The sequence below is a fragment of the Arvicola amphibius genome, chromosome 9, assembly GCF_903992535.2.
Source record: "Arvicola amphibius chromosome 9, mArvAmp1.2, whole genome shotgun sequence".
Classification (NCBI taxonomy): domain Eukaryota; kingdom Metazoa; phylum Chordata; class Mammalia; order Rodentia; family Cricetidae; genus Arvicola; species Arvicola amphibius.
The window spans coordinates 19,160,833-19,187,078 of NC_052055.2; the positions used below are offsets into that span (position 1 = coordinate 19,160,833).

General features: G+C 49.2%; 1 protein-coding gene across 1 annotated transcript; it reads left to right on the top strand.

Moving 5' to 3' along the window:
* The first annotated feature begins 1,423 nt into the window (after window positions 1–1,423).
* Window positions 1,424–26,246, top strand: Fam83a (family with sequence similarity 83 member A). Its single transcript, XM_038344225.1, has 4 exons — window positions 1,424–1,903; window positions 11,181–11,348; window positions 13,316–13,440; window positions 25,709–26,246. The coding sequence occupies exons 1-4, from the start codon at window positions 1,424–1,426 to the stop codon at window positions 26,244–26,246; spliced, it is 1,311 nt and encodes a 436-aa protein (XP_038200153.1).

A 26,246-nucleotide genomic window follows, 5' to 3' on the forward strand; every position in this document is an offset into this window, starting at 1 on the left:
TCTTCCTCCAGAGAGAAGCAATGCCCCAGGGGCACCGGCTCTTCCCTAGGTTCTGACTCCGCAGCGCGCGCGCGTGCACACGATTGGAGTTTCCTGGCACAGGTCCTTAGCGGGTATTGCCGGAGCCTGGCACTGTCCTCCAGTGTCACCACTCCCACAGTTATATTTTCCTGTCACCACCTGCCACTTCGTCACCACAGGGTTGCACTTAGTGGACTCCCAGGCAGACCAGGTGCCGGGGTAAACCCAGGCATGAGAGACCCTCCGTCACTGATAGATGACAGGCTGGCCGGTAAAACACTTCGGACCCCTCAGCCTCTAGGTAGGAAAGCTGAGATGTGAACTTATCTTAATTAACACACAGAGAACGGAGCCCTAGGTGTATTCTATCATGTCCAGGAACCCCAGATGGCCACAACAGTGGCCTACAAGTTAACCTGTTCAAGACAAGTGCCCTTCCCTTCTGTTTAATTCCCCGTCCCTCTCAACATTGGGTCTCTGGAGTTCCCTTCCAAGCAAGACACCTGTGCCCAAGTCCTCCTCTTAGCGCATTTCCTATAGAACCCAATCCGAGAAAGGCAGGCTTCCAGCTGTTCCTTCGATCCCTCCGCTGGCCTAGATCTGGTCCTGAGAGAAAGCACAGGTTACTTCTGCAGGGGTCACAGAGTTCATGCACAAAAGATGCCCTGCCTCCACCCGCTAGATGGATCCCACGGTTCCCAGACCAGGAAATAATAGCTTGAGCAGCAGCAACCATACTTCCCAAAGGTCAGCTTGAGCCCTGGACTTGGAAGCTCTGAAGACTGAGAAAACAGGATAAGACTGAGAAAAACTAGATAAAGAGACATCGAGGAGGGAACGAACACACGTGGGAAGGAGGGGTTTTTGCTGGCCTTACATGAACCCATCAGAGTTTGAGCCGAGAAGCCCACAGGGAACCAGAGCACAGTGGTCCTCGCTCCTGTCTATCCCTTGGGCTGGTGGCGCTGGGGGTAGGGGGTGAGGGAAGAACAGCTCCTCACTGTAACAAAGGCCCGAGGGACTCCAGGCTCTCAGTGTTGTGCAACTGAGTGGGAAAGCCTGCTCAGCCTGCGGCTGAAGCAGAGGAAATATCCCGTGGTTGACTGTGCCAAGGAGCCACTGATCCAGCCCCTAGCCTGCGGGCAGGGCGGTGACCCTCGGAGATAAGCCAATCCCTGGGCTGCAGGTGAGGATCCTTGAGAAGCCTTGTTGGGGCAGTGGGAATCAGTTCTCCAAATAGGCGAGAGGTGAGGAAGGGATTCCGCAGGCCAGTATGGGAAGGAAGCCCGGAGCGTCCTAGAAATACCTAGAGCCCCGTCCCTCCCTGGTACTGTCTGCTTTCTCCCTACATCTGGAAGAGCTCCAGGGCTGGCCTCCCCCCACGACTGAGGGGCACAGCAGCATGAGCCGGTCAAGGCATGTGGGTAAGATCCGGAAACGTCTGGAAGACGTCAAGAACCAGTGGATCCGGCCAGCCAGAGCTGACTTCAGCGACAACGAGAGTGCCCGGCTGGCCACAGACGCCCTCTTGGATGGGGGTCCTGAGGCTTATTGGCACACTCTCAACCAGGAAGGAGAGGTAGACTTCCTGTCCTCGGCGGAGGCCCAGTACATCCAGGCCCAGGCCAAAGAGCCCCCCAGTGGCCCAGATCCAGCAGGAGGGGCTGAGGCGGGTTCCAGAGGACTCGACTCCTGCTCTGTACAGTCAGGCACCTACTTCCCGGTGGCTTCAGAAGGCAGCGAACCCGCTCTGCTGCACAACTGGACCTTGGCTGAGAAGCCCTACCTGAAGGAAAAGTCCAGCGCCACCGTGTACTTCCAAACGGACAAGCACAACAACATCAGAGATTTGGTCCGCCGCTGCATCTCCCGGGCCAGCCAGGTACCCACGCCGAGCTGGTGTCTGCTTGGCCATGGGCGGGGAACAGGGCTGGTAGAACAGGGCCAGTGGCTGTGTCCTGTTCTCACGGGTTTGCCCTGGAGCCCAGACCCCTGATCCCTGTTACAGCCTGAATCCTAGGCCATTGACGCCCATCCCTGGCACTACAATCTCTTGTGTGGGAAGAATAAGCTTCTTTGCCTGCTCTTCAGCTCTGGTCCCACCGCCTGTCTCTCAACCCTGAGTCAGTCCAGTCCGCTGCAAATTTTGCTGTCTCTGGCCTCTGCTTTCAGGTCTCTGTACACTCTACCTGGCCCCTCGCCCTCCCTGCTTTTCACTTGGTTCATGCTACTCTTGGCTCCGTGCTTCCAAATGAAGGGTGGAGGTACTTCATTAAGGGTATACCCTTGTCCTTTTGTCCCCCCCACTCCCCACCTCACCCCCATTCCCCCACCCCGGCCTCTGTTTAGACCTGGCTTCCCACAAGTGACACGCGGCCCTTGTTTTTGTTTGTTTGTTTGTTTTGCTTTGCTTTGTTTATTCAAGACAGGGTTTCTCTGTGGCCCTGTGGCCCCTGTACCAGGCAGTGCTAAGGAAAAAAAAAGAAAGAAGGAGAGAGAGAGAGAGAGAGAGAGAGAGAGAGAGAGAGAGAGAGAGAGAGAGAGAGAGAGAAAGAAAAGAATGAAAGAAAAGAAAAGGTGTGTGGAGAGGGTCATAGAAACTTTCTCTTTTGCCAGAGGGCCATTGTTTTAATAAGACTATGAGGTAGACTCAGAAGATTCCTTCAGAACAAGGACCCAGCTGATAGGACCTCAGGCATCAGTAGCAGATGGGGCAGGCGGTACCAGGGCCCCTGGGCACTCACGCCCCCAGTGGTCGCCCCTGTCGGCTGGGGGCTGGGTAGAGGGGCTCACTTTCTGGTATCTCTTCTTTCCCACAGGGTTATGGGTGCCCATCCCCCTCCTTCCTGAAACTGCAGGGCAGAAAATCTGTCATCCAGGGTTGGGGGTGTGGCTCTGTGGTAGAGTGCTTGTTTAGCATATACGAGGTCCTGAGTTCAATAGATCCCCAGTGTCACTGGTGGGGGAGAAAGTAATCATATTGTTTTGTTGTTCTGTTTTGTTTTTCAAGGTTTCTCAGTGTATCCTTGGCTGTCCTGAGACTTGTTCTGTAGACCAGACTGGCCTCGAACTCAGAGAGATCTGCCTGCTCTCTCTCTCTCTCTCTCTCTCTCTCTCTCTCCCTCTCTCTCTCCCGCTCTCCCCCTCTCTCCTTCTCTCTCTCTCTTCCTCCCTCTCTCCCTTCCTACCCTTGCTCCCACTGTATTAGTCTCTGTCTCATACGGCATACACTGATATTTGTGCTCACTTGTGGCTGTTGTCCTGGGCTACGGCCAGGATCCCCTCCCAGGCTCAACACTGTGAAATCTTAAAGTTCTGGGGAGAGTCACCAAGGCTGAGAGCCTGGAAGGTTGTGAAGGAACAGAGTTCTGGAAAATTAAATGTCAGTGGGTGGAGTCACTGTGTGGCAGAGCTGCTTGGAGACTGTATTTCATGACATGGTGGCACCAGCAGTTGACAGATGGGTGTTGGGAGCCTGGGAAGCCTAGGGCTGCCCTCTGACACCCCAGGCAAGTGCCTTGACCACTTGGGGCTCAGCTGCCATGCTGAACTGAGATCCCTTTGGCCTGTCACTGAGTGTGCTGCCTCTGGTCTCTTGGGCGACTGCTGGTGCTCTCCTAAGGGAGGGATTTGTGTACAGGGAATCCTCGACCTCAGCATGCTTCAGGGCCAGTGCAACACCCTGGAAAGAAGCCACAGCTCGCTGGGAAACCCAGCTTTCTGTCTGAGTCTCACTACTGCCTTCCTTCTCCCCACCTGGCAGAATCTCTCTGCCTTCTGAGACCCAAGCCCCACTAATGTTCTTTGTATGACACAGTGCGCTATGGATCTTAGGAAACTTGATTATCATCCAAAAGTGTGGACTTCCAGGTCCACTTAACTGGTCGAGAGGCCTGGATCCTCCGGAGTGAGTGACGGTGACTTCTTTGGCTGGGTTTCCCTAAATGTCCCTGTTGGCCTGCGGCTCCCTAGGCTTCACTCACATTTATTGCCTTCCTGTGGCTGATTTTGTGATATCCTTCACATGCGCAAAGCTCCTGTGAGCACACGAGCACACATTCCAACACACACACACACACACACACACACACACGAAGGCTCAGGGGTAGCCTGTTCCCACAGAGATAATGGCAAAGATGGCTAGATCTCTCTCTCTCTCTCCCTCTCTCTCTCTCTCACACACACACACACACACACAGGGGGGGGGAGAAGGAGGAGGAGGAGGAGGAGGAGGAGGAGGAGGAGAAGAAGAAGAAGAAGAAGAAGAAGAAGAAGAAGAAGAAGAAGAAGAAGAAGAAGAAGAAGAAGAAGAAGAAGAAGAAGAAGAAGAAGAAGAAGAAGAAGAAGAAGAAGAAGAAGAAGAAGAAGAAGAAGAAGAAGAAGAAGGTGGTGGCGGCTCAGGGGTGGCCTGTTCCCACAGAGATGATGGCAGAGATGGCTAGATCTCTCTCTCTCTCTCTCTCTCTCTCTCTCTCTCTCTCTCTCTCTCTCTCTCTCTCTCTCTCTCACACACACACACACACACACACACACACACACAGGGGGGGGGAGGAGAAGGAGGAGGAGGAGGAGGAGGAGGAGGAGGAGGAGGAGAAAGAAGGTGGTGGCTCAGGGGTGGCCTGTTCCTACAGAGGTGATGGCAAACATGGATAGATGATGGACAGGCTATCATAGAAGCGGAAAAAGAACAGGGAAGAAAACTGGGCTTGGGCTCTGCCATCTCCTGTAACTGCAGCCCTGAGAGGAAAGGGAGGCAGGCTGAGGCACATCCCACTCTAGAGCATTCCCCATCCTGAGAAGCAGGACCCGCCCTCCTTCCTTCCCTTCCTGCTGAATTCCTTCACTCTCCTCAGCCCGGTGCAGCAAAGCAAAGCTGAGATCTCCTCGCCTGGGGAAGTCCCTGTCAGCTGCCTCGCGCTGTGGGAGAGGACTGGAGTAAGCCATGGGTCAAGAGGCAGGTGGGGCTCAGCGTCTGGGAGACAGTGACTAAGGCAGGGTGCTGAGAAGAGGTGGCCTCTGAGCGTCAAAGGCTGAGTAACAGTTTTCCAGGCAGAGAGAAGTCAGGTGCAAAGGTCAGGAGGGTCGGGGGGGGGGGGTGTCCTGGAGGTGGGGAGATGCCACCATCCACCCTGTGGGACCTCAAGGAGTTGGGAAGGGACAAGGATGGGGGCTGCAAGGCCAGCAACTGTGTTGTGCCTTTTTGGGCAGAAGAGTAAGAATAGCAATTCCCAGGCTGGGTCGCAAGTCCCTGAGGGTCCCTGGGGACTTTGCAGTGGTTCTGTGATGCTCTGCCCTTTCTAGGTACTTACCTGTGTGAAAAGACAAGATTAATTTTTTTTTCCTTGCTGTAGAATGTCATGTAGCTTCTGATGGTCCTGTTTCTACCCTGCAAGCGCCAGGATGACAGGCGGGTACCACCACACCCAGTTTACACACTGCTAGGCATTGAACACGGGTCTTCGTATATATGCTAAGCAATCACTCTATCAATGGAGCTACACCTTAATCCCACCCCTGAAAGATTATTTTCCATGCTTCCACTGACAGGGCTGTGCAGCAGGCTGAGGCAGGGGATTGGAGAAACTACAGGGTTCTGGGGAGGCATTCATAGATTAGCAAAAATGTAGAGCATCAGGGCTGGGGTCTGCTTAGCGCGTGTGAGGTCCTTGCGTTGGTCCCCAGCAATTGCACACAAACATACAGTACATGAGGAGCAAGGTCATGCTGTCCTCCAAAGCTCTTGAAAACAGCTATTTCCTGAAACCTGTTGTTTATTTTATCGTGGGTTTGATGGTTGATTCTTTAAAATGGCAGGGGAAAATCCGGGTTAAGTTTTCTTATCTCAGTAAGTGTGATACACACAGACAAAAGTTCTTGACGATCATAGATAGTTGGTAACAGTGCAAGAAGATGCTCTGTGTAAGTTCAGGGCCAGTAGGTAAACTGAGGCAGAGGTAAATAGGGTTGTGTTCCCAACAGGAAAACAGAACTGGAATGTTTCTTTTAATTCTAGAATATTCCCTCCTTACTCCTCTGTCCCTTAAGTTGTCACTGATGTACACAGACAGACGGCTGGACAGGAGAATCAGAGTCCTGGTGGGTGTGGACCAGGATGAGGACACGGGTTTCTAGGATGGGGTGTGGGTAACTCTGATCACATTCCAACCCTGTGGCTGTGAAAAGCTGTCTGCACCCCTGGCTCCTTCCTGGGAAGCTCGGGGATTGGTCAAGTTGAGGAAGTCACATGAGACAAACCTGTGGCTAATAGTAGACGCTCAGCGAACCTTTGCTGTTGTTAATGATCTGCCAAAGGCATGCTCACCAAAAAAGCCTAGGAAAGTCAGAGCACAGAGTGGTGCTGAGAGTCCCCAGTGCCTATCTGCAACCAGCTCTGACCCCACCATCATCACCTCCCACCCCCGCCCTTCCACAGGTGAAGGATTTCCAGGCTGAGGACCTCCCAGAGCCAGGAATTGGGGTCCACACTGGTTGCAGCAGGCACTGCCCCGTCTGACTTGTATACATACATAACATGTCTTCAATGATGCAGGTTTCTGGAGCCAACCTGCAAGGCTTTGCTTGCAACACATCCTCCTCCTTTGGCACGGGGCTGCACAAGGGGGCTTCCTTCTCTTTTCTGCTAACCTCATAGAGCCATAATGATCCATGTGGTGTTGCTAACCAGAATATAGCCACCTGTTCCTGTTCCTTCGGTTTATGCCATAGATGAGCAGGCATGAATTTTTTTTTTTTTTTTTTTTTTTTTTTTTTTTTTTTTTTTTTTGGTTTTTCGAGACAGGGTTTCCCTGTAGTTTCTAGAGCCTGTCCTGGAACTAGCTCTTGTGGACCAGGTTGGCCTCGAACTCAGAGATCCGCCTGCCTCTGCCTCCCGAGTGCTGGGATTAAAGGCAGCAGGCATGAATTTTAACCCTCTTCTCTAACCTGGATTAAGAAGAGCATCCTTGCATGAGGCTTTTCTAGCGTTGCCTATACCTCCTTGCCAACTATACATATGAAATAAGAACAATACTTTAACCTTATGTTAAAACACCTATCTTTCTCTTTGTTTTTGCTGTTATCTTCATTACTGGGCTTCTTAGACCCACCTTGCATGGTGACTACTTTTCTTGATTGAGCTATGTTCTGTGGGTAAGGAACTGAGGTCCACAAAGGTTGGGTGGCTTGCTCAGGCTGTACAGAAACTGACGACATGATCTCTCCGTGCTGTGGGAAGGTTTTGTTGTAGATGTAAGAAGAAGAAGAAGAGCCAGACGCATCCAGAAGAATCCAGGGAGAAAGTAGACTGAACGATGCCAGTAGACTGACCATGGAGAGAGGAGAGTGAATAGAGCGAGCACAGTGAGACTAGCAAGGCAGGGGCTGCACACAGGGAGAGGAGCTGAGTCTAAGAAGGTTGAGAAGCTTGGAGGAGAGAAGGGCCAGGAGACCAGTGAGGGCCCTTTTAAATGTCTAACAAGTACGTGTGCTCGAGTAGAGGCTGGGGGAGCCTGGGGGCGAGCGTGGACCTTGATATGAGATTGGTGCCAGAGGTAAATGTTAATTGGAGAGCCGTGTGTCCCTGTTGCTGGAGCTAAGGGAAATGGCTCTTTTTGATAGGTGGGAACTGGCTTCGCAGCGTCCCGAGGAACGCTGGCTTTTAACAGACTGTCAGGAATCCTCCTATAGCCCAGCTCAAGCTCAGTTCTGGATATTTGGACTACCTTTTGGAGTTTGGGGAAATTAGAGTTTCCTTTGGACCTGACAGACTAATGCTGATAGTTTCCAGCAGGTCCTCTCGGTGTGTGGACCCTCTATTACTTTCCAGGGCTACCGGAACATCTTGCTGCAGATTTGGTGGCTTGGAACCATGGGAATTTATTTTCTCACAGTTCTGGAAGCAGAAAGGTGGGTGGCACCTGCTGGGTCAGGCTTTCTCCAGACTCCAGGGAGCATCCTTGCTCACAGTACCCAGTCTCCGGAGGCGCCAGACCTCTTGACTACCCAACTCGAATCTTGGCCTTTGTCCTCACACAGCCTCTTCCTCTTCTGCTTGCATCTTTTCTCTGCTGTCTTTTATGTGGGCACAGGGTCTATGCAGCCCAGGCTGTCCCAGGCCCTGTGACCTTCCTGCCTCAGCTAAAAGCCCAGTCTTGCACCTCACATCCTCTGTTACCCCTTGACATTGAATCCAGGGCTCCCTGAGCAATCTAGGAAGAGCTCTCCTTGATATTTCTCACTTAACTCCATCTGCAAAGACTTTTTTGCAAATAAGGTCTCAGTGTGTGTGTGTGTGTGTGTGTGCACACCCATATATTTTTGGGTGGGAAGAACCATAGTTCAATCCACCACACCATCTTCGGTGACACCTCCCCACCCCAGCCACCGTGTAGGGAGTTTAAGAATAGTTACTCAAGCCAGTTACTGGCCTCAAATTAATCCTGCTGGAAGCCCAACAGGAAGCAAATAAGATAAGCCCAGATGTTGTGCAGTCCTATCTGAGGAAGCATCCACAGCACAAATCAGGATGCTTTGTTTTATAAACGAGTCCCTTCTGTCCCTTTCTCACCAGCACTGTCTTAGAGGGACGCCTCTGCCACCCTCAGAAGGGTGTGCTCTCTTCTGTCTGTGCCTTTGAAAGGCAGTATTTCTCTCACGGCACACAAAGAAGACCATTTGGGCTCCTCTACGTTTAGCTTATAGACTTCCGGTTGTGTGACACCAGCCGCAGTTCTAATGGATTATGGGCCTCATTGCTCAAGAGCAAGCTCTCTGTTGCCCCCTCCCTGGCAGAGATACTCACATCGGCTAAGTAGTCATCTCCACACAGGGCCCAGTCACCTCCTTGGCTCACTAATGAGATGACGTGTTCTCTTTCTCTGCTACCTCCCAGTTGTGGATGCTTTCAAAACAAACAACAGAAAACCCATCGTCACAGGGCATACTGACACAGGCTTGTAATCCCAGCCCTTGGAGGCTGACGTGGAAAGACTGCAGGTCAGGGCTTGCCTTGGCTGTACAGTGGGGCTCAAAGCAAGATGAAATAAAGAACACACACTCGCACACACCCATACGATATATATGCGGATTGTGGGTAAGACGGTGGAACAACATTGTTATGTCTGTTAGTTACTTGTCTCAACGCTCTGACAAAATACCTAATAGAAACAAGTCCTAAACGTTCTATGACTTCCCCAAGCTCACCCCAACTTGGCGTGTGAGCCTGTGGGGGACAATTCCCTGGCAAACAGCAACACCTAATGTTGAAGAAGCAGCTCTCCATACCCCTGCTGTCATGACTACCAGTTTGGCTTAATCTGTCTGTGACGTTCACCTGACCGTCATAGTGGAAGATGAGGATTAGGTTACTTTGCTTTTCTCTCTTTTTTTTTCTTTGTTCATCGCTAACACATTTGTTGAGTACTTATTATTCAGCCGGCCTAACTTCAGACCACACAGGTGACACTGTGTCTTGCAGGGTTTTTGTTGTTGTTGTTGTTTTGGTTTTTTGTTTGTTTGTTTGTTTTGAGACAGGGTTTCTCTGTAGCTTTGGAGCCTGTCCTGGACCTAGCTCTTGTAGACTAGGCTGGCCTGGAACTCACAGAGATCTGCCTGCCTCTGCCTCCCAAGTGCTGGTATTAAAGGCATGCGCCACCACCACCACCTGACCTCGTGTCTTGCAGTTTTAACACAATCATCAGGATTATCTTTTTAAATGGCTTCCTAATAATGGAATTGCCACTACACTGCAACTTAGGTATTAGGAAGGGAATGAAGAAGTCCAGCAAAGGAGAAGATCTGTTGATATCCTTTGTGGAAAGGTCAGAGGTAGCTTGGCACAGAGGTATACCTCTGTAACCCAAACCTCAGGGGGCCTGAGACATGAGGACGGATTTGGCTTCAGGTATAGCTGGAAGCAGGTGTTTGGGTGCTATGGAGGATCCATGCCCACTGCCTGGGCTTGCTTTCTCCCAGCTGGCTTCATTTTCATGCATGTTTCCCACAGGAGGCTGTACACTGGATACCAGAGTCTGTAGTGTACCAGCTACGAGTTGTAAGTAAGCAGGGGAGGAAACAAACAAATAAATTCCTCCTTTTCTCAAGGGCTCCAACAAAAGATCTAGACCAGCGTTCATTAAAACAGTGGATAGCATGACCATCTCTGGACAGCCCTCTGTGATCAGGAAGGGATGTGGTCCTCTCATTGCTCTGGCCTTGGCCTCAGGTTCTTCCCATGGCCAGTGATTACCAGTAGCTCCGTTCAAATTGCATTGGTAGAGAGTAGAGAGGAAAGGTGATCCCTTCATGTCTAATTGGGGTGCTGTTGACAGTAGGAGGGGTGGGCAGGAACTTTTCCATCATGTCTTTTGTGGGATGTTTCAGCAAAGTTCTAAAGAGACTGATGATGCAAAGGCTTCTGGGAGATCCTTCATCCCATTGGGGCAGCTCTCTCTGATCTAGTTTAAATATGGTTCTTCCACACGGAATTTTGTTGTATAAGTGAGGACTCTGGGGGAGGGGAGCACTTAGGGGACAGTGAGATCGCTCAGCAGGTAAAGGGGGTTGCTGCCAAGTCAAGGAATTGGGAACCACGTAATAGATGAAGAGAATCAACTCAACAAGTTGTTTACATACACACAGTGGCACACTTGCGTACACACATAGCAAGAGAGAGAGAAAGAGAGGGAGAGAGGGAGAGAGGGAGAGAGGGAAAGAGGGAGAGAGGGAGGAAAGGAGAAACAGAAATAAAGGAAATCATAAAGAGATTAAGAATATTTGCAAAGTAGAGGTCATATGTGCCGTCTACCTCCAAATGGTTGAGACTACCCGATGTTCTTCTTTCTCTCCTCTAAGCCTGTTAAATTGTTGGTCTGTTTTTCTTTCACCTCCCTCCTCCCCCTCCCCAGCTTTTCCCCTCAGCACTTCTCGCTCCGACATAAGCACAGAGACGTGTGCCTAGGTTGGTATGGTGGGGCCAAGATGGGGCAGGACATCCACTTAGACTGTCCTTCCCCTCCCTCTGATCCTGCCAGTCAGACCCTCCCCTATTCCATCCTCCCCCTCCGGCTCCCTGAGACGCACCGGGATTTAGGAGGTTTGACTGAGCCCTGAGAGTGCTGGCCTGACTTCTCTGGTAACAGAGTCCTCTCTCCCTGGCCTAGGTCCTGGCCATCCTGATGGATGTGTTCACAGACGTGGAGATCTTCTGTGACATCCTAGAGGCAGCCAACAAGCGAGGGGTATTTGTCTGTGTGCTGCTGGACCAGGGAGGGGTGCGGCTCTTCCAGGAGATGTGTGACAAAGTCCAGATCTCTGATACTCATCTCAAGGTAGGGACCCAGTGACAGTTGTAATGGATGCCCTGTGTCCATCAGATAGGAAGGTGCCAGCTCATGCCCCATCTCCATATCTCAAGAAGGCTTATTTCTTGCTCAAATTTCTATATAGGCCAACCAGTCTTCTTTGGTCTTATATTCTTATATTATATATTATATAATATATATTATAATTATATAATATTACATATTATGTATTTGGTCATACATAAGGTATATGGGGTTGAGAAAGAGGACTGGAGAATTCTGAAGGATATTACTAGGCCCTGACCTGGATGAGGTGTTCATCATTTCTATCTATAATCCTTTGACCTGGAAGGAATGGATGTATAGGGCTTGAGGTGTTTCAGGGCACCATGACTACCCAGTAAAGAGGCTACATTTTTCTCTCTTCCTCTCAGCTTCAGAAACAAAGTTTATATGCCTCTCATAGCACAGGGCAACCCCGAGGACCAGGAGGATGTGTCTTGAACTCTCTGGACCCACCAGAAAGTTGATGCTCTTAGTTTGACTAGATCCTCCCCTAGATACACACATACATACTTCCCTCTCCTGCCAGGAGAAACACGGAGATAAGAATTTAATTAGCCATGCAAATATGAGAGCATTGAATCGAAGTCAAAAGGAAAACCAGCCACAACTTTCATGAATAGGTCTGGCTGAACGGCTGAAGGATGATCCTCTGGGTTCCTTTTATATCCCCCTCTCAACTCAGACACATCAGCCTCCAAAATACCGCCCCCACCATACACACACTGCCTGGGAGGCAACTTAGTTCAGGGATTCCTCCTGATTCCACTGTCTACAACCAGGGTTTGCCTGACCTTCCCTGGGTCTCTACTCCTTAACAAAAGGCCATTATAATAGATTGAGAGTTCATGCAGGCCTTTATGGACCACACCTGCAGAACCGTGGCTATGTCCTCTTGCCACTAAGATGCTGGGAGGAGCTTCTAGAGGCACTGGAGTGCCCTTCCTGGAGATTGGAGGCCATGGACAGGCATTGGTGGGGTCCTGGCAGTATTCCACAACCCTTGGCCATAAACCTAAAGGAAATCCCCACGCATTCGCTGCTTTGACATTTATAAAGTCTTCCATGGGGTCCAGCTGAGGCATGGACACTAGATGCTGCCAGGGAGACAAGATACAAACAGAGTTAAGATTGCGGTCGTGAACATGCCTTTTCTCCAAATGGTCCAGGGTCCATGGTGGCCTTCACAGCACTGCCTCCTCTTGCTATACTGGGCCAGCTCTCTGGCCAGCTTAGTAAGAAACTCATGCCACTAAAGCCACCTATGGACTTGTTCCTTGATAATTCAAACCTTTCGTGGTCCATGAAGGCCTAGACTAAGGCTTCTTGGTCATCAAACCCTCGTCTCTCTTTTATTTGCTTTCTTATTTTTTTGTTGGAATTCTACCGTTTTTCCCCCATTACCATCTATTGCCAGAGCAATGTGGAGGGGACTTAGAAAACTAGGCCAACAAAAAATGTAAATAATACAGAATCTCTCCAAGCTTAGATAAAATCTTGGTGAACATCCTTCCAATTTCCTATGCAAATTGTCTCGGCGTGTTTGGGTTGCTATAGCAGACTGTCGTAGACTGGGTGGCCTAGAAACAACTGAGATTTATTTCTCACCATTCTGGAGGCAGAGAAATCTAAGATCAAGATGTCTACAAATTCACTGTTTGGTGAGACTCTCTGCCTTGTTTGTAAATGCCTGTCTCGCTGTGTCTTCTTCATATGGCATACAGAATGGGGAACTCTCCAGTCTGTTGCACCGGGCACTAATCCCTTCATAAGGCTCCACCTTTGGAGCCAATTACCTCCCAAAGGCCGTGGAACCACTGCATTGGAGATTAGGTTTCAACATAAAATGGGGGTACATGTTCTGTCATAGCCCACATGTTTATCAATAAACACACAGCTAATAAATGTCACCTTTGCTTTGCTTCCCACAGAACATTTCCATCCGGAGTGTGGAAGGGGAGGTGTATTGTGCCAAGTCAGGCAGGAAATTTGCCGGCCAAATCCAAGAGAAATTCATCATCTCAGACTGGAGATTTGTCTTATCCGGATCATACAGGTGAGTAATGGTTTCAGCGGCTATCACGGCTTCCCGGCAGTGGAGGGCTCAGTGGGACCAGCTGAACCCCAACTGCTCCCAGGGTATATATCTTCTCCCTGTCCCGGAGTTCGTCAAATAAATGGAGCGAGAAGCAAGAAATGGGGCCCCTTCCTGGTCCTGAAACCAGACAACAGAATTCTCTTTTTACCTCTCAAGTCTCTTAGGAATTGTTATAAAGCCGTGGATTTGTTGTGTGTTGTACGACATAATCCGTTTTGCTTTTATTTTTATTTTATGTTGTATGTGCGAGTGCACACGCATGTGTATTGTGGGGGGGACTATTTATAGAGGTCAGAGGTTGCTTTGTCTTCTTCCTGGCTCTCCCCCTGGTCTTCGGAGACAGGGTTTCTCACCACGGTTACAATGGCCTGGCCAGTCAGGGAGTTCCAGGGAGCTTCCCGACTTTGCCTTCCCTGGGACCAGACCTGGCTTTTCCACATGGGTGCTAGGGACCCTAAATGAGGCCCTCATTGCTTTCGCAGTAGGCTGCTCGCTAACTGAACCATCTCCCTATCCTCTAACCTTTTATGATTTCAGGGCAACCAATGTACTGAGATTTATTGATTCACACACAGTTCACCTCCTTAAATGTGCCGTGTGGTTCTCCTTAGCTTATTTACAGTGTTGCTTAACCATTGTCACCACAGACAATTACTGTCACAAGATGCCCATTCCTATTGGCAGTCGCTGCCTTGTTCCTTCAGCATTGTAAGTAGCTGGTTCACTAGGCAACCACAGATCTACTTCCTGTCTCAGCGACTTTGTCTCACCTAGACTTTTTGTTTTAAAAAAATATGGCTTCCTGTGACAGGTTTCTTTCACTCAGCATAGTGGTTTTTTTGTTTGTTTGTTTTTGTTTGTTTTTTAGACAGAGTTTCTCTGTAGCTTTGGCACCTGTCCTGGAACTAGCTCTTATAGACTGGGATGGCCTCTAACTCACAGAGATCTGCCTGCTCCTGCCTCCTGAGTGCTGGGATTAAAGGCATGCGCCACCACCGTCGGGCTCAAAGTGTACTTTTTTATGGCATTGATATCACTAATATTTGCATGGCATCTCAATCTACTCGTGTAGTTATAACAAAAATGCCATAGGCTGGGTAGCATATGAATACTATAAGTTTAGTCCTGAAAGCTGGGAAGTCCAGGGTAAAACTGGTAACTAATCTAGTGCCCAACAAAGCCCTATTTTCTGGCTCTCAGACATTGTCTTTTTATAAGTAGTCCTTGATACTTGTCATCTAGACAAGACCCCAAAAGACCAGAAACTGATTCTTTACTGAGAAGACCTTGGATTACCACCCCAAAGATCTGTTTTCCTTCTCATCTTCAGCAGCCGATTGCAGAGCATTCGTCACTCACAGTTAATCTTGCCCGTCTGTCAGTGGGTCTGCCCCTCCGCTCAAGTGGTCCACCTTGTCTCTGAGATTCTGCCTCTTCTCACCAGGATCTCTCTATAGAGTGGGAGGGAAGGCTCCCAGATATCAAGGCCACTGAGACTTTTATTCAGCGTGGGCCTGGTATTTAGTACTTAGATTGAAGGTTAACTCAAAAACAACATATTAGCAGGGTGTGGGTGCTGAGCTACAGGTAGATTCCTTCCTACACAGCGAAGTATAAATGTGCTTTTGTAGTACATACTAGGAAATGCCCATAGCAATTTTACTAAGAAAAGCTGTTCACACACCACACACACACACACACACACACACACACACCCCACACACAGCAAAAAGGATAAGAGAGCTCTCTGGAGTCTTTTTGTAAAGGCTCACCTCTGTTGGTTACTGAGCAACAGTAGTTTTGTTTGTTTCTTTTCTTTGTTTGTTTGTTTTGCTTTGGTAAAGGCACGCCTCTATTGGGTACTGAGCAAGCTCTTTGTAGTCATATGCTGTAAGGACATGCCGCCATTGGTTACTTTCCTTGTCTGTATGCGTAACAGCTGGTAGGTAGGTTCACCAACTCTCTTGCTGCTGCGACCCAACATGAAGAAGCTTAAGTGAGCGGAGATTTATTCTGGCTCATAGTCAAGGGAAGCCACAGCTGCAGGGCCTTGAGGCACCTGGTCACCGTACATGCACAGTCCAGAAGCAGGGAGTTATGAATGCTGACAGCTGGCCTTCTCCTTTTTCTGTAGCCCAGGAACAAAATGGCACCACCACAGCTAAGGTGGACCGTCCCACCTCCATTAACCTTGTTCAGCTAACACCTCCCAGGCTTGACCACGGTCTTGTCTCTTGTGGGATTCACCGTCCTATCAAGCTGACATTAGCCTCCATGGGATCTGGAAAGAGATAGATGCTCACGTTAAATGCAGGGCAGGGATGTAATCCCTTAATGGCTGAGCCCTCCCCCCAGCAACCGCCTTTCTAGCTTGGCCCCAATTTCTAAAGGCTCCACAACCTCCCAAAATAATGCCACCATCTGGGGACCAGAATTCCAACAGAGGAGCCCCTGGAAGGCATTTCAGATTCAAACCATGACAGGCACTTAATCTCATGAGTGCTCCACTCTCGAGAGCTAATCACTGTCTGACACCCACCCCCCAGTCTCATTAAGGGTTGGGGTTTTTAACTTGTGAATTCGGGAGAGACATCAACACCGAATTCTAACACAAACCTCCCTTTTCCCAGATGCTTTGTATTAGCCAGAGTTCTTACAGTGAACTATCTGGGGCTACTGTGAAACCAGTCAGGGGCCACGTTGTGTTATTAAGGGGCCACACTGTTAGACACTGTTATTAAGGCTACATCTCTTACAAGAATAAGTTTCTGTTTCCTAAGCCTAATGTATCCTGCAAACCATCCATGACGTATGGCCACCCCTTGCTAAAAACTCCTGCACCTGTGAGATATGATTGCCCTTTTGCCTAAAGAAAATGTGTCTACCCAGAAACCTTCCTGAGGCCCCTTCCATGTGATGTGGTCTTGCTCTTAGCTACTCCACGGGCAATAGCCTGGAGTCCTGTATTCCCCCATACCCACCCCCCAGCACTATTCTGTCCCGGTGCTAACAGCCAATTATCCTTGGCAGCTGTTCTCTATCAACGCTAACCCTTCCCCTTGAAAGGGACTTCAAAACCCAAGCCCGGCTTGGGGAGAGGAGGCAGCTGACTGGCCAGTTCTAAATGCAGCTTGCTGGGCTGGAGAGATGGCTTAGTGGTTAAGAGCATTGCCTGCTCTTCCAAGGGTCCTAAGTTCAATTCCTGGCTCACATGGTGGCTCACAACCAGCTGTAATGAGGTCTGGTGCCCTCTTCTGGCCTGCAGACATACACACAAACAGAAATACAGCTTGCTTTCATCAGACAATCATGGAATTGGTTTGGCTTTGTTTTTTGTTTTTTCCAGGTCTAACCCAAATAACTTTATGCAGAGAAAAGTTGTATTTGGTTCACAGTTTGGATAGATTAGCCTGGCCTCTGGTGAAGGTGGTACAGGATCAAAGGGTGTGAGGGGAAGCCAACGCTCATGTCAGAAACCTGGGCGATAACCAGAGGAAAGGCAGAGTCACGCTGTTTTTTGATCACTATTTTATTTGTGTAGAAGGTCCTTCTGCTTGTGTGCATGTCTGTATGCACACATCTTTTCTATAAAATGTCACCACGACTAGCAAAAGAGGTGGGAAAAAACTAAGAACTTTTTTCTCACCCCAGTTCTAGCCAGAACTGTAAGTAAATTCACCTCCCTTCGGTAATTCCTGTCTGCTGGTTTTCTTTCGCTATGACTGCAGATTCCAGACTCTGCTAGCTGGTTTGGGAGAACCGGCCAGGAATGTGTATTCCTTGCTGGCCCGTCAACCCTGTTGGAGTCCTCGGGAATTCCAGCGGCTGCTGGGATCCTGGAATGTTCCCCTTCTCAGTGCAGTGCTGGCTGTGTATATGCGCCTCGTTGATAAACTGGTTAAGGGAAAGGCTCTTCTTTTTCTGACTTGCTCTTCATTTGGAAAAATTCTTTGGTTTTGTGGTTTGTAAACTCCCACGGTCTGTCCTTTCTCTGTGCAGTCAGCACTCATTTGTAAAGAGGTTCCAGAGGACCCAGGGACACTTGGAATGTTTATCGCATAGGGGCCACTTCTGTTTCATTTGAAAACTGTGGAGTCAAGATTGCACACCTGGACCTTTGCAGCCATTTGGGTCTACGTGTGATCTGTCTGTTGTTGTGGAATAAAGATTCCGCATCTGGGGCTTAAGTAGCAGTGTGGACAATCTCCCTTGGATTGTAGGGTATTCATTTGAACTATTTTCCATTTTTATTCTATAAACTTTGTATTCGTACCTGGCTGGGGCCAGATCTGAGCAGACAGTGAGTTCTGGGTTAACAGATATCCACCAACAAAAGCTTGACCTGCTCTTCAGATTCCTGAGAGTTGCTTAATAACCTAAGGATACTTTCTTTTTTTATTAATTATTTTTTTCATTTATTTTACATCCCAACCACAGTTTCCTCTCCCTCCTCTCTTCCCATTCCATCCCCTGCCTCCCTTCTGCTTCCCCATCCACTCCTCCTCTGATCAGAAAGGGAAAGGGCCTCCCATGGGTGTCAACAAAGCCTGTCATATCAAGTTGAGGTAGGACTAAGTTCCTCCCTTTGTATTAAGGATGAGGGAAGTGACCCAGTATGAGGAATAGGTTCCTGAAAGCCAGCCAAAGCATTAGGGACAGTCCCTGTTCTCACTGTTAGGAGTCCCACAAGCAGACCAAGCTACGTAACTGTCACACACACGAAAGAGGGCCTAGGTCTGTCCCACGCAGGCTCCCCAGCTGTTGGTCCAGAGTCTCTGAGCTCCTATGAGTCTGGGTTAGTTGTTTCTGTGGGTTCCCTTGGGGGACCCTTTCTTTTTACATTTCTTCTTTTGAGCTCATCCTTGGCATGCTGAATTTATGTGATTTTATGTGTTGGTTTGATATGCTTTTCTCAATGATAATTGAGAAAGGCAAAGTTCTGGTGCCTTGGAAGCAGTCCTGTTAGGAGGCAGAATTGGAAATGCTCTCTGCCCGCTCCGGGTGACTCCAGATGGCTGGAGCTGTGGCAGAGCCGTCGGATGTCTGACCCCAGATGGGGTAGCCTCATGAGGAATCTCATGGGGCGAGCCTGTCTCAGTCCTGGATGGAAGGGACTTCCATATCTTGTTGCTCACAAGGGCCTGGTCACCCTGCGCTTTCAGCTACTCTACACCCTTGGGTGTGAAGATTTCGGGAGACACCTAAAAGGGGCATTTAGCATGTTGATGGCACTCTGGGAAGAAGTCCCCACAAGCAGCATAACTTATTGACCCAAAACATTTTCCTACCACTGACTTCTTCAGCCGTCCTGAGACCCTAACCAAATGGAGCTCAAGACAGTGAAACTTAATCTAATGCCATATTTGCTGAAAATATTAAACAGCCTCCTCCAGATGCTGTGTTTCTTTAGTCTTAATCTTACTAAAGTTGCTATTCTTTTTTATTTATTTTATTTTTTTCTAAACAATCTTTTTTATTTAACATACCAATCCCAGTTCCCCCTCCCTCCCCTCTTCCTACTCCTACTACCCTACCCCTCATCCACTCCTCAGAGAGGGTAAGGCTTCCCACAGGGAGTCAACAAATCCTGTCACATCACGTTGAGGCAGGACCAAGGCCTTCCCCCTGTATCTAGGCTAGGCAAGATATCCCTTCATAGGGAATGGGTTCCAAAAAGCCAGTTCAGGCACCAGGGACAAATTCTGGACCCATTGCCAGTGGCCCCTCAAACTGCCCAAGTCACACTTAAAGTTGCTATTCTTGGTATATCCTATTTAAAATGTTTTTGTATCTATGTGTAGGCATTTTTGCATAATTTTTAGACTGTAGTTAGGATGTTAAATAATTTTACAAGCTACTCCCTCAGAATGTCTGTCTTCCTGTTTCTGTTTCTTCTGCCATCTCTTCTAAACGCCAGTTATTCAGGGCCTCTTAGATCTACCACAAGCTTGAGACAGGATCTAGGAGCATTTGTCCTTAGGAAATGTGGGCGACGAGATCAAAAATAAAACCAAACAAAAATAGATGCTGTTGCTAAAGAGGCTGAGAGACTCTTAACCAAAGGAGATCAGACTAGGCCTGTGCCGTCCTGTGCCGTCCTGGGCCGTGCTGGGCCACCGCCTTCAGTGTCAAGGGAAACAAAGTCTCCACTGATCTTTAGCTTCTCAAAATGTGGACCGTTTCATCCTCTAATCCCCAAACTGGCACCGTGTTCCTTCTGAGCTAAGTAGGCTTAATCTCCCGTGTCACATCTTCCCTCAGAGGAATGAGCACTTGCGCTTGCTGGCTCATGTTCCTGCTCCGTGCACTCCCCTCTCAGCTGCTTCCTCAGCTACGGGAAACAGAAAAAAGCTCCATTAGGTTGTTGGGAAGATCAAGCAAATGACAAGCTTGGGTACTTAACTGCCTGACAGGGGCTGCACAAAAAGGTTTGTTGAAGACGTTGGTATTAGGGCAGCCATGATGGCTCAGCAGGTAAAGACACGTTTCACATAAGCATGATGACCTCAGTTCTGATCCTGGAACTCTGGGAGTTGTCCCCTGACCTCCATACAGTGCGTGGCATGCAGAGGCACATACACGCATCTCAGCACACACGCGCACACACGCATGTGCGCATACACACACAGACACACACACACATCTCAGCACACACACAGACACACACACACATCTCAGCACACACACAGAGACACACACATACATCTCAGCACACACACACACAGACACAAACATCTCAGCACACACACACACGCATGTGCGCATACACACAAACTGCGCACTGTCGAGCACCCCCTTCCTTAATAAATAATCCTCCCGCGCACGTGGTCGCGTCCTGGGTCTCCCTTCCTCCGGCTCCGCGATACACCCCACCCCGCGAGAAAAGAAGAACAACACAAACACACATACATCTCAGCACACACGCACACAGACACACACATACATCTCAGCACACATACACATACATCTCAGCACACACAAACACGCATGTGCACACACAAATGCGCATGCCCACACACACATACACACACACACACACACACTTTTTTACTTAAATGACACTGTTAGATACAGTGGCTCATGCATGCTGTAATCCCAGCATCCAGAGTGCTGAGGTAGGAGAATTGCTGTGAGTTCTGGGCAGCGTGGGCTACAGAGTGAGACCCTGTCTCAAAACAAAAACAAACTGGCATGTGCATTCTCATGTTCTGCGCTGGCCTTAGCTCCAGGCAGGGTCTGTTGCAAAGTGAGCTTGTCTCCTCAGCCCAGCACACCTAGGTCTCCCATACGGAGTGATCTGACCTCTCTAATGGGCTCTGATGAATAAGAAAAAGGCTGCGATTATTATGAGCACACTAACTGAATGACTTGTAGAGCATTATTCCAGGAGCCAAGGCCCTTTCTTGTGCCACATCGCTTCTGTAGGGCTTACTGGAAGAAAGTGCCAGAGAGCACGGCCAGGTTCCCCAGGACAGCATGCAGCAGGGCCAGGCAACACCAGGCATACGTCCACTGGACCTAATGCTAGGAGCTCTTTCCTAGTGCTGGTCTGGGGAAGGGCAGAGTCAGGCTGTTTACTCTGAACCTGTTTGGGCTGTAGAGCAGAGGGTGGGTGAGAAGAAGGGCAAATGTGGAGGTCCACGGGAGTCTCTGGGAACCAGGCTTACTGCTCTGCATTGGTTGGAGCTGTGGGCTTGATGGTGTGAGCAGGGTCAGATGAGAATCCAGGTAAGGTTGCTTTGGTTTGGGGCACTCGGGACTGAACCCAGGGTGTCGTGTGCGCTAACCAAACGCTCTACTGCTGAGCTATATTTGCTGAGCTATATCTGCAACGCTCTTTCTATTTTTTATTTATTTATATATATTTTTTATGTTTTTGGTTTTTAAAGACAGGGTTTCTCTGTAGCTTTGGAGCCTGTCCTAGAACTAGCTCTTGTAGATCAGACTGGCCTCAGATGTACAGAGATTCACCTGCCTTTGCCTCTCAAGTGCGGGAATTAAAGGCATGCGCCACCACCGCCAGGCTTTACTTTTTATTTTGATACGAGGTCAAAATTAACTGCCCAGTCTGATCTTGAATGGTCTTCCTTCCTTCCTCAGCCTCCCAAGGAGCTGAGATGATAGGCACGTGAAACCAGGTAGGGTTTTAACCAACGCTGAAAACCGTGAACCGCTTCTGATTTAGAGAATGGCTTTGGACAGCGTTTGGGATTTTCTCCTCAAGGTGAACTTTCGCCATTTATTGCCCAACAGCCATTCTCCTGGGTATATAGCAAGAGAAACTTGTTCCCATGTACGTGGGAGACACACATGGGAAGGCTGAGGTAGTACTGTGGATGACAGGGGCAACCCAGTGCCTACCTAAGCAGTGAACCAGCCACGGGGACAGTATGGAACAGTCAAAAAGGCCCAGCAAGACGCAGCAGTGTGGACACATCCTAGCAATGTAATTTTAAAAGGAAAAGCCTAAAAGATTGCATATATGTTTAAAAAAAAAAACAACGAAAACTAAAATATTTACTTTTAAGAATAAATAGACGTATACAGCGTTATTCTAACTATGGACTAGGAAAGCAGGGTTTGGTGGTGTGGTTTGAATCTAAAATGTCCCCCACAGGCTGTTGTTTTGGACATTGATTCCCTACGGTATTGGTGCTGTTTGGGAGGGTTGTGGAAGCCGTAGGGGGTGGGGCCTAGGTGGTAGAACTGGGCTAACTGGGGTTCCCCTTTGAAGGCTCTGGCCTGGCTCTGGTCCCCCCCCCCCCCCCGTCTCTGGCTCCTAGTCCACCATCATATGAGCATCTCTGCCACGAGTTCCAGCCTCTGTGAGCACTGCCGTGCCTTCCCTGTGACAAACTAACATCCTTGACACCGTGAGCAAAACCAAAGCTTTGTCCCTGGAGCTGTTTCTGACTGTTTTGGTCACAGCGATGAAACAGAAACTAACACAGATGCTGTACACGGGACACATTCCACTGACCTTTTCCTAGCTCAGGACCCTATGACGAGGCTCCTGGGAGGGCCATGCCACTAAGTGTGGGTTATGAGCCAGAGCTTAGGCTGGCGAGACAGCTCAGTGGGTAAAGCCTAATGACCCAAGTTCTGTCCCCAAAAACCAACCAGTAGAAAGAGAGAACCAGCTCCTGAAAGTTGTCCTGTGACCGTCACATGTGTACTGTGGCAGGTCCCCGCCTGCACTCATACGTGTATCATACATGCATGCACAATAATAATAAATAAACAAGATTGTAAAGGCAGTGAGTGTTCATTCCCACAGTGCTAATAACATTATGTAAAACAGGAGAAGAAATAGATGCATGGGGCTGGAGAGATGGCTCAGTGGTTAAGAGCATTGCCTGCTCGCTCTTCCAAAGGTCCTGAGTTCAATTCCCAGCAACCACGTGGTGACTCACAACCATCTGTAATGAGGTCTGGTGCACTCTTCTGGCCTTCAGGCATACACACAGACAGAACATTGTATACATAATAAATAAATAAATATTTTAAAAAAAGAAATAGATGCATGAATTAAATGGGCCCTTAATAGGCCAGGAAGGAGAGTGGACTACCAGACAAAGATTAGGAAGCTTTGCCTTCAGGGCCGAGACTCAGCAAACAGTAAAGGTCATTCCTTCCCCTGGGCTTAGTGAGAGAAGTGTACAAGCCCAGTGAACACGGAACAGAGTGTGCGGGACACACGGGGGATGGAGGGGCAAGATGGGCCTAAGACAGTGGTTCTCAGCCTCTGGGTTGTGACCCTTTTGGGAGTTGAACCATTTTTTTCACAGGGTCACGTATCAGGCATCCTATATATCAGATATTTACATTATGATTCATAACAGCAGCAAAATTATAGTTACAAAGTAGCAATGGAAATAATTTAATGGGAGGGGGGGCGGGTGTCACCGCAGCATGAGGAACTGTATTAAAGGGTCGCTGCATTAGGAAGGTTGAGGACCACTGGCCGAAGAAGTTCCTAGGATGTCCCTGGGCTTGTTTTATGGAACGAGGTACACACCTATGTGTCTTGATCTTGTCTGATTCCAAACAACACTGCAAGATTGGTTTCTCAGTCTCAGCCAAGCCTGATTGATCACCTCCTCCCCTGCCTCCTGGATGGCCTGCCTGGGCTCACCCTCAGAAGCTCACATCTCCAGATGTGGGTGTTTCTGGGTGGGAGGAGAGGTTTAAGCAAAGCCTCCCGATTGTTCCAAAGATTATCCTGGCTTGTGTGAGCCTGTTCACAGTACAGGGAAACGCAGCTGGGGTCTGTAAGGCAGGCAAGCAGAGGGCTGGGAGCAGAGGCCCTTCCTTGGAAGCCTGTCTCTCCTCAGCTCTGGTACTGCCACACCTTGGGGACTCTGGCTTTTTCTGGCTATCCCCTGCACTGTTCCCTACCCTAGGGAGGGCCCCTTTGAGAAAGTAGCCTTCTGTTGGCAGGCATCTCTCCTGCCCTCAGCTTCTCAGAAAATTGAAAAGGTTTTCCATCCAAGGTCAAAAAGCATGTGCTAAAGTAAGAGAATCATAAAAATAAGGCATGAATACTTCGAGTATTTTGCTTCCACTTCAAACCCCTAAAGTGGCAGCCAAGACCTGTCTGCCAAGGTGTCTGTCCCTGGATGTCCGGGGGGGTAGGGGGGGAATTTCTTTCATAAACCGCAGCTGTAGTTACTCAGGTTCCTATGGGCTCACCCTGCCTTCTACTGTGCACTGTTCCGGAGCGAAATGGACTAAGTCTTCATTCAAGAGCATTCATTGTTTGTTTTTGTTTGGCGAGGTCTTGTGTAGCCCAGCTAGCCTGGAACGGCATCCTCCTTCCTCAACTTCCTGAATGTGCTGAGATAAAAGGCCACTGCCACCTCTCTGGGTCTGAGGGGCAGTTAGATTCTCCTGGGAACACATCAGGGCCATCCAGCACTCCGTGCCCCCTTTTGCCTGTTTGGGGAGCTATTTTCCTAGCTGATGTCTGTTTGCAAGAGGCAGGTGCCCCATCTTATAGGTAGAAACACTGAAGGCCCCCAATACTGGCTCTACCAGGTGACTCCTCCGAGCAGAATGGAGGTAGAGAGGACTCAGATCACGCTCAGCCATTTTCTTTCTTTCTTTTTTTTTTTTTTTAATTAATTTTATTGAGCTCTACATTTTTCTCTGCTCCCCTTCCCTCCTTCTCCCCTCCCCTTCAACCCTCTCCCATGGTCCCCATGCTCCCAGTTTACTCAGGAGATCTTGTCTTTTTCTACTTCCCATGTAGATTAGATCCGTGTATGTCTCTCTTAGGCTCCTCACTGTTGTCTAGGTTCTCTGGGATTGTGATTTCTAGGCTGGTTTTCTTTGCTTTATGTTTAAAAAACACTTATGAGTGAGTACACGTGATATTTGTCTTTCTGGGTCTGGGTTACCTCACTCTATGATGTTTTCTAGCTCCATCCATCCATTTGCTTGCAAATTTCAAGATGTTGTATAGTACTCCATTGTGTAAATGTACCACATTTTCCTTATCCATTCTTTGGTTAAGGGGCATTTGGGTTGTTTCCAGGTTCTGGCTATGACAAACAATGCTGCTATGAACATAGTTGAGCACATGTCCTTGTGGCACAATTGAGCATCCTTTGGATACATACCCAAAAGTGGTATTACTGAGTCTTGAGGAAGTTGTTTCCTGATTTTCTGAGAAATCGCCACACTGACATCCAAAGGGGCTGTACCAGCTTGCACTCCCACCAGCAATGCAGAAGTTTTCCCTTTTCCCCACAACCTCTCCAGCATAAGTTGTCATCAGTGTTTTTTGATCTTGGCCATTCTTACAGGTGTAAGATGGAATCTCAGAGTTGTTTTGATTTGCATTTCTCATTCAGCCATTTTCTAACCCTTGAGGAGTAGTGCTGTGTGTGTGTGTGTGTGTGTGTGTGTGCACGCGCGCGCGCGCGCATGCACGCAGTAGGTAGATGGAAATAGCTCGTTGGGTAGATGTGTTGGGGGCATTAGGAACCTTGAAGCCAAAAATTGACTCTGACACCTCAGTGACTCATTTGCAAGCATGTCCTGGTCTCTGGGCCTCAGTGCTGCCATTTGCAAGAAAAAGGGAGACAAAGCTATGCAGGGTTTATATTACCAATTTTCAGGACTTCTGCTCCAATGAAATGTGCCTGCTTGAGCAGTGGCCGCGGTGAGCGGCTCCCGCAAATTCAACACTGATGCCGTGGTTCTGTCTCCTCACCCCCTCCAGTTTCTCTTGGCTCTGTGGACACGTGCACAGGAGCATCCTCTCCAAGTTCACCGGCCAGGCTGTGGAGCTGTTTGATGAAGAGTTCCGACGCCTCTATGCCTCCTCCAAGCCTGTGATGGGCCTGAAGTCCCCGAGGCTAGTGGCCCCGCTCCAGCCCAGCAAGGGTCCGGGAGCCTCCAATGGTCGCCTCAGTGGAAGCAGCGGCTCTACCAGTGACCGCACCTCTTCCAACCCCTTCAGTAGCCTGTCCGCCGGCAGCAATCCCCTCAACCATAGTCTGTCCATATCCTCAGGGCCGGCCAGCCCCCTGGCCCCCATCCCACCTGTGGCTCCAAAGCTTCAACCCTATCACAGTCCCCGGAGAGCCCTGGCTCCACAGGCCTTCTTGGTCCCCATGAGGCCCCATGAAGGAGCACCTGTTCCCTACAGCACCTTCATGGCCTATAGGCCCACACGGTTGCAGCTGCAGCAGCTCGGCCTGGTACCCAGGGCTACTCACCCCTGGGGGCCTTTTCTACAGGCCTTGCCTCATTTTTGA

Bases quoted from the DNA above. Each gene is read 5' to 3' on its own strand.
- Fam83a (XM_038344225.1), top strand. From the start codon at position 1,424: ATGAGCCGGTCAAGGCATGTGGGTAAGATCCGGAAACGTCTGGAAGAC. The intron at 11,349-13,315 runs GTAGGGACCCAG...TGCTTCCCACAG, and splicing joins TCTCTGATACTCATCTCAAG to AACATTTCCATCCGGAGTGT. The intron at 13,441-25,708 runs GTGAGTAATGGT...CACCCCCTCCAG, and splicing joins GTCTTATCCGGATCATACAG to TTTCTCTTGGCTCTGTGGAC.